This window comes from Megalobrama amblycephala, linkage group LG22, assembly GCF_018812025.1.
Source record: "Megalobrama amblycephala isolate DHTTF-2021 linkage group LG22, ASM1881202v1, whole genome shotgun sequence".
Classification (NCBI taxonomy): Eukaryota; Metazoa; Chordata; class Actinopteri; order Cypriniformes; family Xenocyprididae; genus Megalobrama; species Megalobrama amblycephala.
This window is the reverse complement of record NC_063065.1, coordinates 18,162,209-18,176,038: the sequence shown is the minus strand read 5'-3', so window position 1 is coordinate 18,176,038 and position 13,830 is coordinate 18,162,209. Positions and strand designations below refer to the sequence as shown.

General features: G+C 37.9%; 1 protein-coding gene across 6 annotated transcripts in view; it reads right to left on the bottom strand.

The window, feature by feature from the left end:
* LOC125257600 (centrosome and spindle pole-associated protein 1) overlaps positions 1 to 13,830 on the bottom strand; it is a 30,247-nt gene that overhangs the window by 1,735 nt on the left and 14,682 nt on the right. For 5 of the 6 annotated variants that reach the window (XM_048174078.1, XM_048174080.1, XM_048174075.1 and 2 more), the window contains 13 exons: positions 13,170 to 13,256; positions 11,700 to 11,821; positions 11,454 to 11,603; positions 11,036 to 11,179; positions 10,829 to 10,936; positions 9,136 to 9,202; positions 8,928 to 9,054; positions 8,485 to 8,624; positions 5,698 to 5,835; positions 5,548 to 5,591; positions 5,317 to 5,380; positions 2,889 to 2,971; positions 94 to 244 (listed from right to left, as the gene is read on the bottom strand). In XM_048174078.1, coding sequence (XP_048030035.1) covers positions 94 to 244; positions 2,889 to 2,971; positions 5,317 to 5,380; positions 5,548 to 5,591; positions 5,698 to 5,835; positions 8,485 to 8,624; positions 8,928 to 9,054; positions 9,136 to 9,202; positions 10,829 to 10,936; positions 11,036 to 11,179; positions 11,454 to 11,603; positions 11,700 to 11,821; positions 13,170 to 13,256 — 1,425 coding nt within the window. The remainder of the gene's footprint in view (positions 1 to 93; positions 245 to 2,888; positions 2,972 to 5,316; positions 5,381 to 5,547; positions 5,592 to 5,697; positions 5,836 to 8,484; positions 8,625 to 8,927; positions 9,055 to 9,135; positions 9,203 to 10,828; positions 10,937 to 11,035; positions 11,180 to 11,453; positions 11,604 to 11,699; positions 11,822 to 13,169; positions 13,257 to 13,830) is intronic. The other variant, XM_048174081.1, reaches the window with a different exon arrangement.

Sequence of the window (13,830 nt, the reverse complement as noted above, 5' to 3'; positions counted from 1 at the left end):
TGACCAGACTTCATGCTGGTCATCAAAAGTAGTCTGGCTGGGCGAGCCTAACCAACCCTAGGCGATTTTCCTTTCAGATTCAGAGTTCCTGACCTGATCTCCAGTCATGCTCTCTCATGTTGTTCAGCGATGTCATCTTGTTTTTTGTGCGCTCCCTCAGCCGCTCTATTTCTGTGCTGGTTAGTGAGTGCAGGGACTGGCTGTCAGGACCACTGTCAGGTCGTGTGTACCTGTTTAACACATCCTACCGACAAAACAAAAGTACAGTCATTCAGAGTCTTTGTCGATGCATTCAATAATTTTTTTTAAATTCTAGCTCTGTTCCAAAATTTGACTGAAGGCTACTGAAGAATAGGCAGGACAAGAGTAGACAAACAAAACTAGCTTGTGTACAATATAATGCAATTTAATATTAAATTAAATAGGACCAGCATAATTCTTCTGTGGACAGCATCTTCAAAGGCCCTTCCCTCAAATAGTGTACTATAAAAGGGTCTAGAGGTTGAACTATACACTGCCCTCCAAAAGTTTGGAAATGCCCTAGAAATGTGAGGTTTTGGACAATATTGGCATGAATCCTTTTTAATTTGTGATAATTTTGCACTGATAAGGGACAACACAAACTACGAAAACATTTTATTATATAAACAGTTTATACATATAAAAAAACTTAAATTTTCGATTCATCAAAATATCCACCATTAGCAGCTATCTGACCTAAACTGGGTTCTAATTGGTTCATTGTATTCTAAACTTAATTGGCAATCAATTGTTGAAGCTATTAAGGTGTGCTGACCCAAAAATCTTTTACAAACCTGGGCCAAGTTTAAACCAGTAACCAGGCATCACAGCTGGCAAAGGGGCATGTCTGACTTTGACATGTATATATTGCCATTATTATGTAATCAAAATGAAAATTATTATTGCTGGTCTTCAATGATAATGTCAAGTTACTGTAATGTATTTGCACCAAAAAATGAAAAGGATTTATGCTGATATCGTCCAAATCCACACTTTGCCAGGGCCGTTTCCAAACTTTTGGAGGGCAGTGTACATATCTACCTACTATATAGGGGAAATAAGTGCGCATCCAGTGGACACTTTACTATTCTATGAGGGATTACATTCATATCATATACTGTAGAACATATTTTCATGATGGACACCAAGACCAGACTTATTCAAAGAAGTACCAACTGAGAAAGTATGCTATTTCGGACGCACGTCGATTATACTTTATCCAACACCTAAGTATCAATAAACTATTTTACACAATATTTGTGTGCCTTTTTTTTTTTTTTTTACTTATTAGAGAATCATGTTAATCAATGTTAACATGAAACTCGAATGGAATTAAGTCGAGATGAGCAAAATGTTTGCTTATGTAGAGAGTTCCAAATCAGTTAGAAGATACCACTGCAGTTAAGATGCAGGCTTAGCAAAACATATTTTTGCACTGCATAGAAAAAAATGGAAAAGGAGTGCAGACGTGTTTGACCATTGTGCTATAGTCTTTTTTTCAGTGTCTCATGCCTTTCTAAAACGTGATGCTCAGAAGTTTTTTTTTTTTAAAGGTGCCCTAGAATTAAAAATTGAATTTATCTTGGCATAGTTGAATAACAAGAGTTCAGTACATGGAAATGACATACAGTGAGTCTCAAACACCATTGTTTCCTCCTTCTTATATAAATCTCATTTGTTTAAAAGACCTCCGAAAAACAGGCGAATCTCAACATAACACAGACTGTTACGTAACAGTCGGGGTGTACGCCCCCAATATTTGCATATGCCAGCCCATGTTCAAGGCATTACACAAAGGCAGCCAGTATTAACGTCTGGATGTGCACAGCTGAATCATCAGACTAGTTAAGCAAGCAAGGACAACAGCGAAAAATGGCAGATGGAGCGATAAAAACTGACATGATCCATGATATCATGATATTTTTTGTGATATTTGTAAACTGTCTTTCTAAATGTTTCGTTAGCATGTTGCTAATGTACTGTTAAATGTGGTTAAAGTTACCATCGTTTCTTACTGTATTCACGGAGACAAGAGCCGTCGCTATTTTCATTTTTAAACACTTGCAGTCTGTATAATGCATAAACACAACTTCATTCTTTATAAATCTCTCCAACAGTGTAGCATTAGCCATTAGCCACGGATCACAGCCTCAAACTCATTCAGAATCAAATGTAAACATCCAAATAAATACTATACTCACATGATCCGATGCATGCATGCAGTATGCATGACGGACATCTTGTAAAGATCCATTTGAGGGTTATATTAGCTGTGTGAACTTTGTAAATGCACTGTATTATAGTCGAGGGCTCGGGGGGCAGGGAGCGTGCGATTTAAAGGGGCCGCAGCCTGAATCGGTGCATAGTTAATGATGCCCCAAAATAGGCAGTTAAAAAAATTAATTAAAAAAAATCTATGGGGTATTTTGAGCTGAAACTTAACAGACACATTCAGGGGACACCTTAGACTTATATTACATCTTGTAAAAAAACGTTCGATGGCACCTTTAAATGTCTCAATGGCTGCATCCAAAATAGCATCTCTATGCATAGGTACTTCTTTTGAATAAGTAATTACTTGGCGACCATTAAAAAAGTATGTTCTACAAGGTGTGTAGTAGAAATACAACTCCTTTTACATACTGTTTTTCACCTACTATATAGAAAGGAAGTGTGCAATAACAGTCTTTACCTTGCATTTTTTCCCCCATATTCTAGTGCACTGCATTCTGCTTGAATGGCCCCTTGGAAGTTAGCTGCCCATGTATGAAGTAGTCAGCGAAGTAGGCAGCTAAGTTTTGGAACAGAGCTAATGACTTTGCCTTGGTCAAGTGAGGCTGTAGTTGTGTATAACTAGGGTCTCTTACATCAGAGATGTCTGTCTTCCTAACCGCCGGTCTCACTCTCTGGTCACGCCGGGAATGGAGATGGAATGAATCACCACTGGGGTCTGTGTAGAAACAACTGATTGGTTATTTACAGCCGACAAATGTTCAGCAACAGCAGGCTCCGCAGTCCTTCCTCTCTCGAGATTCGCTCTAGCTCAAACATGCACGATTTAAGCAATCAAAGCTTGGTAATTGAAACTGAGCAAATGAAATGCCATTTAATGAATGAGACTGAGACTGTTTTGCGAACTCATTTACAAGGTGACTGCTGATCTCTCTGGGGTGTCACTGAGGACATGCATTATCCTCACCCCAGAGTCAATCTCTCTTCTGTCAGGTATTCATAGCTGTCACACTAGCTGTCATTCGTCCCTGGTGGCAGTGACAGCAGCTGTCTGACAGTGGTGTCACGCATTGTCTGCTGCTCATACTGACACACGCACACCCCTATACTTCCCATAGATGTCTTTTGTTTCTAAATGATGTTAATCGATATGCCCCAGCTCTAAATGTCTTTTAAATTACATATCACATTATATTACTAAAGTTAAATGGGCAAATTAAACAGGACCTAAAGAACTAAATATCACAATCATGTGATTTTTAACAGGCATTAAGGAAGGATACAATTTTGCAGGGGAATAGGATCTGGCATGACACCGAGACTGTGTTGGCGTTGTAACTCAACTTATGTGTTAAAGCCCTTGTGAGATTCCACATCATTTTCGAAAGATTTTCTTTTCCTATTTGAAGACCGTTTGGAAGTTTGGCATTTACGAATATAGCAAAATACCTTATGGCAGAATATGTTAGTATACTTATGTACACTCATAATGGGATAGTTCACCCAAAAATGAATATTCTGTTATCATTTACTCACCCTCAAACCTGTATGAATTCCTTCGTTCTGTTTAACACAAAAGAGATTTTGAAGAATGTTGGTAACTTAGCAGTTTGGTTACCATTGACTTAGGACATAGACAATGTGCAAGTTTATATGTCACAAGCTTCAAATCGGTTTTAATCTTTTGACATGAGCACACTGCGCGAAAATACAGTTTCCCACTGCGGTCTCATACTAACCATCCTCCTTTTCTTTGTTTTAAAAAGCAGACTTATTATTTATATATGTCAGGTCCCAATTAGGAGATGACGAGCACACAAAGCTTTGTACCATGATGCTTATATTAATCAAGCAGTAAAAACGCCCATTCCCGGCCCATTCAATCAGTTTGGGCATTTTTATTCTGTTTAAGGTGTTTACATTGAGCATTTTAATTTGGATTGGACTTTTAAACCAATTGTAATTGGAATACAATGCTCTATGTAAACGCACCTACTGATACATCCCTCAAAACTATTTCTTTTAATCTCAAAAAAGAAAAAGTCATGTCGGTTTGGAACCACATGAGGGTGAGTAACTGCGGGCTTCGGATACGTGCCTAAATGGTCAAATAGCCAATACACACACAAAAATGTCGAAATGCAGTTTTGCCGAGTGTCCTTGTAAACAGTCAATTGTGTCTTAAATTAATGTTAACAGTTGAGAAAGAAAACGCATGTGTAACAGTATATTGGATCCGTAGAGCTCTTAAAGTGACAGCAGCCTAATAAATCTGCCGAAGTCATTAATGTTAAAGGTTCTCTAAGCGATCCTGAGCGGAGTAACTTCCTGTTGACATTCGAAACAGAGGCTAGCTAGACCCTCCCCTCCCATCCGTGCTTCCTGAAACAGTCATGAACGCACATTTAAAATCATTCTTGTCGGTTATTGGCTGGAGCATGTTTATTATGATTCGTGGTCCAGGCTGCACCAGTTTGTTTTTGTTGCCGTTTTTGGAGCTTGTGGCGACTACAGAGACCGCGTTTTTTTACAGTGTGTTCAGGGGACAGGCAGCTAGCGGATAGTGAGGAGATGTTTGCTGTATGTGACAAAAAATGTTTTGGCCTAAAAACGCGTGACATCGCTTATAGAACTTCAAAAACAAAAAGACAAAGATAAAATCATTCACTGCTCTTGAATGAATAACTTTTGTTTTAATAAGGATTAGTCTATATTTAATGTATACAGCAGTATTATTTTACATTTGATTGCTTTATTCAATTTGGTATACCTTTCAGCCTTTTACTTACCTTAGTTAACCTAGTATTAGTTTTTGCTGAAGTATCGATAATTGTGAAATTTCACTGATATTTAAAAATTACTCATATCATAAAATATGATGTTTGATCATATCACCTATCAATAATCATGATTTCAATATGGACCAAAATAATAGTGATTATGATTTTTGCCATAATCAAGCAGCCTTACTGGTGGGTGTAATTTAAATTTAACCTAAAAGTCTAAACTTTTCAGATGAAAAAGCATTTGCTTCCCTCCGTTTTTCATTTTAGCGGAACTTACCAATAAAGGCACTCTCTGAGTCTAACAGCAAGCGTCTGCCCGGATTCTCTGCAGAATTCAACCTCTGGGGGGGATAAACACATCAATAAAGACGTCAAGTCAATAGCCAGAACTGTCAGACAGCGCTAACGGAATGCAGATACCCTTTAAGGGCTCAGAAAAATGGGTCACGGGAAAAACAGAGTCAAGATTATTTTTGTGGCGCACAAGTTTACCAGTGTGTAGACACACCTGCTCAAGATGCTGCTTTCCTGAAGACACCATATCAAAGTAATCTGCCCAGGGAATACAGGTATGAGTTCACATTTTTATGTATTTCATTTTTTATTTTATATTCATATATTCAATATTAAAAAGCCCATCCCTCACAAACAGACTAACCAGCAGGTCTGCCCCTCCTCAGGCTGTTTATGGTTCGTTGCTGTTGTCGTAACAGAGCCTGTTGCTGGATATCTAGACTGTGATCGTCACTGGGGGGGTCAGGATATGCCTGTCTCACCTCCATACGAGATGCACCGTCTGATAACACAAACAACACACAGATAAGAGTCAACCTCTCCTCCAGGACTACAGCATCACTGACAGATAATGCAGGGATGTTGAATACAGATATGAAAAAATATAATCCAATCACAGAAAACACTTGACTCATATTGCAAATCAGTGTTGTTCCTCATACATGACAGGAGAATAGCAGCTCTGCCATAGCCAAACCAGCTGACACAGAGATGTAGAGAGAAAATCAGAGCTTAATAAAGAGCATGACAAAGCAAGGGCATGAAGCCAGGTGCTGAGTCACGGCTCACAGAGATGCTACTCATTTCTCTCCTGATGGGAGGTTTGATGACTGATATGACCATTCAACCCATGGGGTGGGCAGATGGAGAGGGAGAGCTGTTGAATCCATCTTCTGAGCAGAGGAGAAGGTTAAAAGTCTTCCAAAGGGACATGAAACGCAGACATTCATCTAGGAAAACACATTAGCATTTGATGCTACATTAGCATCAGCACACTGGATATAAAATAATGCAGCTTTCACTCAACCACATCCAAGTTTTTGCTCTTGGGATCCAAGTGTAAATGAGCCTCAAATTTAAATTTCAATGACAATTCATACTAGCTCCAATGACATTCTCCTGTTTAATCTTTAATTACTCTATTCGCATTTGCACCAACAACCTGACAAAATGTCTATTGCCTATATTTTATTATTTACATACTATTAAAGTATATTATTTTGAATTAACTTTTATTTTTTTTTACTTTTTGCTATTTATTTTATTTTTAAAGTTTTAGTCATTTTTTATGTGCTTTGGTCATTTTATTTATATATATATATATATATATATATATATATATATATATATTTTTTTTTTATATATATATATATATATATATATATATATATATATATATATATATATATATATATATATATATATATATATATATATGTGTGTGTGTGTCATTTATATATTTCTGTTTCTTTAATTTAATTTTAGTGCAATTTTATTTCAGTTAGCTTCCAAGACAACATTTCTAATTTTTAAAGTTTTTCATTTAATATTTATGTTTTATTTTCAGCTTTATTTCAATTAACTCAATTTAAATCAATTATTAATAGTTTTTGTTAAATATAACAACACTGATTACTAGGGGTGTGACGAGACAGGTAGCTCACGAGACGAGACACGAGATTTTTAAACACTATTTTTAAGAAATCCTCAAAGATGATTAGAAATAATCTGCAGGTGCATTTAAAATGTTAAAAACTAATCATCTTGTCATTTCAGTTCTACATTCTGAGTATGAATTATCATATGCAGTAAAAGACAACAATATTCAAGCACCGTAAAACGTTTTGCCGCAAACTCAACTGACTGACTTCTGTCCTGTATGATTTCAGTCTCTTCAGACCTTACTGTACATGATTTATGAGCTTCTACAACTTTTGACCTCCTAACTGAACTCCTTTCCACAAATTGTTTATAGAAATAAAAAGAGTATAAATAAAAATGGTAAAACTTTACAATAAGGTCTCATTTATAAACATTAATGTATTAACCAATATCAACAATGAGCAATATCTTTGCTACAGTATTTATTAATCTTTTTTAATGTTAGTTAAACATAAAAATAGTCATTCATGGTTAGTTCATGATAGTGCATTAAGTAATGTTAACAAATACAACTTTTGATTTTAACAATGTATTAGTAAATGTTGAAATTAACATTAACTAAAATAGTGTAGATGTATTGTTCTTCCTTAGTTCATGTAAAGTTAACTATAAATATATAAGTTTTCTTTTAGTCTTAAGTGCAACCATAATCAAAGCACTCTCTCAATATTTAAAGTGCAAATAGAGACCAAATTTTTCTTCAGTCATGATACAGAGCTGAGAGATGGTTACAACTACACAGCCCAGCCTAAGATAGCTTTCATATTGGAAGATATTTGCATGCATCAGGGAGCCGCTTTCAAAATGCGGGGTATTGACATCGCGTTTGAATACACGCTCGCGTTTACTTTCACTTTCGCGATCGCGCATACTCCGTGAATAGGGAGCGGTGGCGACTGTTAACCAACTGAATTAAACGTTTTTTTATTTCTATAAAAAGCAAAACGACAGTGGAGGCATAATGTAAACGTAGTGGTAGCATATTCTTCCTAATTTCACCCTCACACTATCACGAGACTGCTTTTTGCCTCGACGAGAAATCTCGTCACAATTTAGTCTCGCCCCAATTTAGTCACACCCCTACTGATTACCAATGAATACTTTATTAACTCCATCCACCATCCAGGATCAGAAAAATAGAGTTTAACTTAAAAGACTAAAACCTGAAATCCATTTAATGCAAGTCACGGCGGTAGTGGTAAAGTGTGGTACTCAGTGTGGTAAAGTTTGACTTTAAAAGGTAACTGGAGAGCAGATGGCAGTTTTTTGACGTTACACTGAAGCTAACAAAGGATCAGAAAGTGAGCAACAGGAAATGAGTACAGCTGTGGATGTGTGAACTTTAAGGTAATAAAGGCTGGTGAATGGGATTTCGGGAACCTTTATGAGAGTGAATTTTAAGTCTTTTTGAGAGTGAAATTACAGGCCCACTGAAGAGTTCTGCCGAGGTTTTTCAAGCAAAAGACAGGAAACAAAGTGTGACATTTACCTCTGTACTTGAGATGGTTAAACTCTTGTAGGTTGTGCATGTTGGCTCCTGCAGTGGTGTGGGAAGCTGGCCTCCTGATGGGCACTTGTTTGTGTAGTCTTGCCACTTCAAAAACATCCTCCGGGAGGTGTTCTCTTGGTCTGTTCAACATGTAAAGCATAATTCAAAGTCAGAGAGGTCAAGATGATAAAGCAATCCATGACAGGATGATAAGGGACATCATTTTGAAGGGGTTTATTTTGTAATATTGACCTGTTGACTGTACATTATCCCATTTATTACATGGCTACTTACCAAATAAATAGAATCACCAGTCAAATATACAAATACTCAATAGAATATTGTTCACTTAGGTTGTTTGTGGAGGGGTAAGTACCTCATTAAAGTGTCTAAATGACACACTTGTTCTGAATGTGTCTGTGCAGGATGTTTTATTACCGTACCTGCCATGAATGGGAGGGGTGTGGTCATTTCCGTTGGACTGCATTAACTGTCCCTCTAGACGTCTCTGTTCACTCCGCAGCTGCCTACGCAAGGCTGATAACTCCCTGATCACTGTCTGCTTTTCTTCTAAACAAAAAAAATTATACAGTTCAGGGACTTTGTCCTTTACAGCTGCGATGGCTAGAGTACAGCGGTGATATGAGTTACCCGTGGCCCTGATCTCGTTCCTCCGGGCAGGCACCGGGGGAGAATGTGGTGCTGACATTGAGCGCATCTAATTGAAGAAAGACAGAAAAAGATTGTGATTAGTCACTTTACAAGTCCTTCACTTAGACGTTCCGGTCTATGTAGGCAGTTCTTGGCCAGAATAATCTGTAATGTGGACTGTGATTGGGTGTTTCTTCAACTTTGGGGACTTTTTTGCCCCAGTGGTTGATTTATGTTATCAAAACTAACAGATTTGAACTTGTTCTTTTTGTTTTATGAAGATCACAGTAAAACGGTCTTGTGTTTAAAGTGTCCTTTCCACCACAGAAGGCACTATATTGTAATTTGAGATGAGTTGGAAATAACAATGAGGTGGTGATTTTCATGACTTTCAGAGAGAGAGAGAAAAAAAAGACAACTCTCCTGTGATGTACACATATATATGGTTAAACATTGTTAGAAGACAAATTATACTAGTGAGAGTGTGAAGAGTGTTTTAAAGGGGACCTATTATGCAAAATTCACTTTAACTTGGTGTTTGAACATAAATGTCTGTTGGCAGTGTGTGTACACAACCACCCTATAATGATAAATTAAAGTTGCCGTAGAACGTCTTTTTAAGAGATGTAATATAAGTCTAAGGTGTCCCCTAAATGTGTCTGTGAAGTTTCAGCTCAAAATACCCCATAGATTTTTTTTAATTAATTTTTTTAACTGCCTATTTTGGGGCATCATTAAATATGAGCCGATTTAGGCTGCAGCCCCTTTAAATGCTCACGCTCCCCGCCCACGGAGCTCGCGCTTGCCTTAAACAGTGCATAAACAAAGTTCACACAGCTAATATAACCCTCAAAATTGTTCTTTACAAGTGTTCGTCATGCAGCATGTCTAATCGCGTAAGTATGGTATTTATTTGGATGTTTACATTTCAACGATGGTAACTTTAACCACATTTAACGGTACATTAGCAACATGCTAACGAAACATTTAGAAAGACAATTTACAAATATCACTGAAAATATGTAATCATGGATCATGTCAGTTATTATTGCTCCATCTGCCATTTTTCGCTGTTGTCCTTGCTTGCTTACCTAGTCTGATGATTCTGCTGTGCACATCCAGACGTTAATACTGACTGCCCTTGTCTAATGCATGAACATGAGCTGGCATATGCAAATATTGGGGGCGTACACATTAATGACCCCGACTGTTACGTAACAGTCTGTGTTATGTTGAGATTCGCCTGTTCGTCGGAGGTCTTTTAAACAAATGAGATTTATATAAGAAGGAGGAAACAATGGTGTTTGAGACTCACTGTATGTCATTTCCATGTACTGAACTCTTGTTATTTAACTATGCCAAGATAAATTCATTTTTTTATTCTAGGGCACCTTTAAATCACCCCCGGGGTGGGGAGCAGCAGCTCATTTGCATTTAAAGATACATGCACGAACACAGCATGGTTTTTCCTTCCACTCAAAAATTGACATTTACAACATGGTATAATAAATGTTCTGTGGGGTATTGAGCAGAAACGCCTGCGACTTGTATTACATCTTGTAAAAAGAGGCCTAATAGGTCCCCTTTAAAGTGATTATTTTATAGTGTGCCCATAATTGAAGAAAACACCCAAGCATTGCCGTCTAAAGAGCATGTGAAGCATGATGTAATTGTGTGCATGTGTGTCACTCACAGACACAGTTGTGGAAGAGCGGTGGCTCTCCACTGATGGAGGTCTAGGCATCTGCTGACGTAGTTTCTTCTGCAAGGTTGGTAGGGGTGGTGACGGTGCCCTGTGGACCTTTTGGTATTTGAGAATGATGTGTCAGCACAGAAAAGGATGTTTGGTTTGAGGTAAAAGCCTTATGAACAAATGAAGTAGACAATGTACACCCTTCACCTCTTCCAGATGTGTCTGCTTCTCTCTCTCATGTCTCTTTCTCAGGGCCTCGTTCTCTTTCTCCTCCGCTTCTTTCCTCAGTTTCTCAGCCTCTTTACGGCGCTCTTCGGCTTGCCTGATCAACTCCTCATTTTTGGCTATTTGCTGTAAAATAGGTGACAGAACGGAAGCACATCCTGTGACTGTACCTTTCTTTCAATGAAAGGTGCCATTGATGGCCTCAAAAGATGTAGCTTTAATCAATTGTGTCATGTTTGGTTAGGACACTGTGGTAAAGCCTTTAGAGGATAGACTATTTCAAGCTCAACACGCTCATATGTTCAATCTGGGTCAAGACCAGCACTTCAAATTGAATGCATCTTCCTTTCAGCAGGCCATTTATTGGTATTCATTTGATATAACTGCAAATTAAAAGAACCTCTTTCTCTTTCTGACGCTTCCGCTCCTGCTCTTCCTCAAACTCCCTTTGGATCCGAGCTCGCTGTTCGGCCAGCCGCCTCTCTTCTTTCTCATCCTCGAGCCTGCTCCGCTCCCTCTCTTCTGCCTCCTTTCTCCTCTTTTCCTCGATCTGTTCATCCCAAAGATGATGACAAAGTGAAATGGCAGGCCAAAAGCACAGACAACATAATACAAAGCTGACTGAATGAGACAAGTAGGTTCATACCTGTTGTTTCAAACAATCTTTGTACTTTTCCTGGTCATGGAGCTGCTGTGGAGACGGCAGTTCGTTGAAAAGGTTACCCCGTGCTTGTACAGGTGGCTGAGAAGGGGCAAAACCTGCAGGCTCTATAGGGGAAGAAAGGATTTGAATGGAGTGCACGCAAAGGTCTTTTATTTTTAGTTTCTAAAAGGCTTGATGATAATATCCACAATCAAAGTCAGAAGTTGTATATTATATATATATATAAAATATACACACAGACTATAATTCTATTTGTTCTACTTAGAAGTAGACAGACCCTATGCAGTACCTTTATTGACCACTAGATGAAAACCTGATCCAAAAATGAAACTTCTCTGTCATTAATTACTCACCCTCTTGTTGTTCGAAACCCACAAGACTTTCATTCATCTTCGGAACACAAATTAAAAAAAAATCATGAAATCCAAGAGGGTTTTTGGCTCCAGCCTCCAGACCAAGGCTCATAAAAAGCAACAAAATTATCATGGTTAAAGCAGAACTAAGTAACTTTTTTATCTTCATAAATAGTTTTCTAAGTCCTTACGATGGTTAATTGACTTGTAGTGGTGTGTTTGAGGCGAGCACTAACCCCCTCTGGCACGTCTACGCCAGAATACAGCACTTGCAAGTTGAAAGTTGAGCTGCACTGACCCGAAACAATCTCGCCTCATGTTCACGTTCACGCGAGAGTGACAAAATGCTTTACGGTAATTCAAAAACAATGTATATATTATGACTTTATAAGACAATTTCGAAAATTACCCACCTCCATCGAGTGTACTGTATTTGCAAAACTACTGCGCTGGTGAGTGTTGTAGTCGTTGTAGTCCAGAGCTGCGCTTGGAGTATTTACGACAGTGTGATTCTCTGAAGGAAACTGTAGGGGGAGCTTCACAAATCTTACTGAGTTCTGCTTTAAAATAGTCGACGTGACTGCCGTGGTTCAACCTTAATGTTATGAAGCGACACTCCTCATCAGTCTCCTACTCAGTTGACACAGTGAACACAGTGCAGAGCTTCCGTGTTCTGCGTCAGAACTCCGACTCTGTACTGGCCGGCTCCTGCGTCAGCATTACACGCATGCGTCATGGTGCTCATGTGAATAATACTGAGCCGGCGTCCGGACGTAAACATGGAAGATCTGCACTATGTCAACTGCTTAGGAGACTGTTTTGTTTTTGTGCACAAAAGTATTCTCATCGCTACATAACATTAAGGTTGAACCACTGTAGTCACATGGACTATTTTAACGATGTCTTTACTACTTCTCGGGACCTTGAATGTGGTCATTTCGTTGCTTTCTATGAGAGATAAAAAACCTCTCAGATTTTATCAAAAATACCTTAATTTGTGCTCAGAAGATAAACAAAGCTCTTGCTGGTTTGGAACGACATGAGGGTGAGTACTTAACGACAGAAATTTCATTTTTGCATGAGGTGAAGTTTCTGTCACCTGTCCTAGAAGCCACTGGAATCCGGGCTACTCTGCCTCCAGAATCATAAGCTTCCACATTTGATTTATGCATTTGTTTCAAATCACCTGGAAACACAGAAACATGACTATGATTTAATGACTGTGATGATAAATAAAATCACTATGATGGATACCACAACATTTCAGTATCAATAGGACTGTAAAAATAGCATAGACTGAAAAACAATACAAATGTATTCATTGGATTTAGAACTGACAATCTTTAGAAAACAATCTAAAATCTCTGAATCAACTGATACTGAGCAATTGTAAGTGGGATGACTGGGATTTACACTACCGTTCAAAAGTTTGGGGTCGGTAGTGCAATTATTTTATCAAAAATACAATAAAAAAAAATTTAAAAAAAATAGTTTATAACAATTTAAAATAATGGTTTTCTATTTTAACAATTTAAAATGTAATTTATTCCTGTGATGGCAAAGCTGAATTTTCAGCATCATTACTCCATTCTTCAGTGTCACATGATCCTTCAAAAATCATTCTAATATGCTGATTTGGTGCTCAAGAAACATTTCTTCTTATGAACAGTTGTGCTGTACTGCAGCATACAAGTTACATAACTACAGTATATAGATGTGTTCATACATTTACATACCCCTTGTTGCATCTGCATGAATAT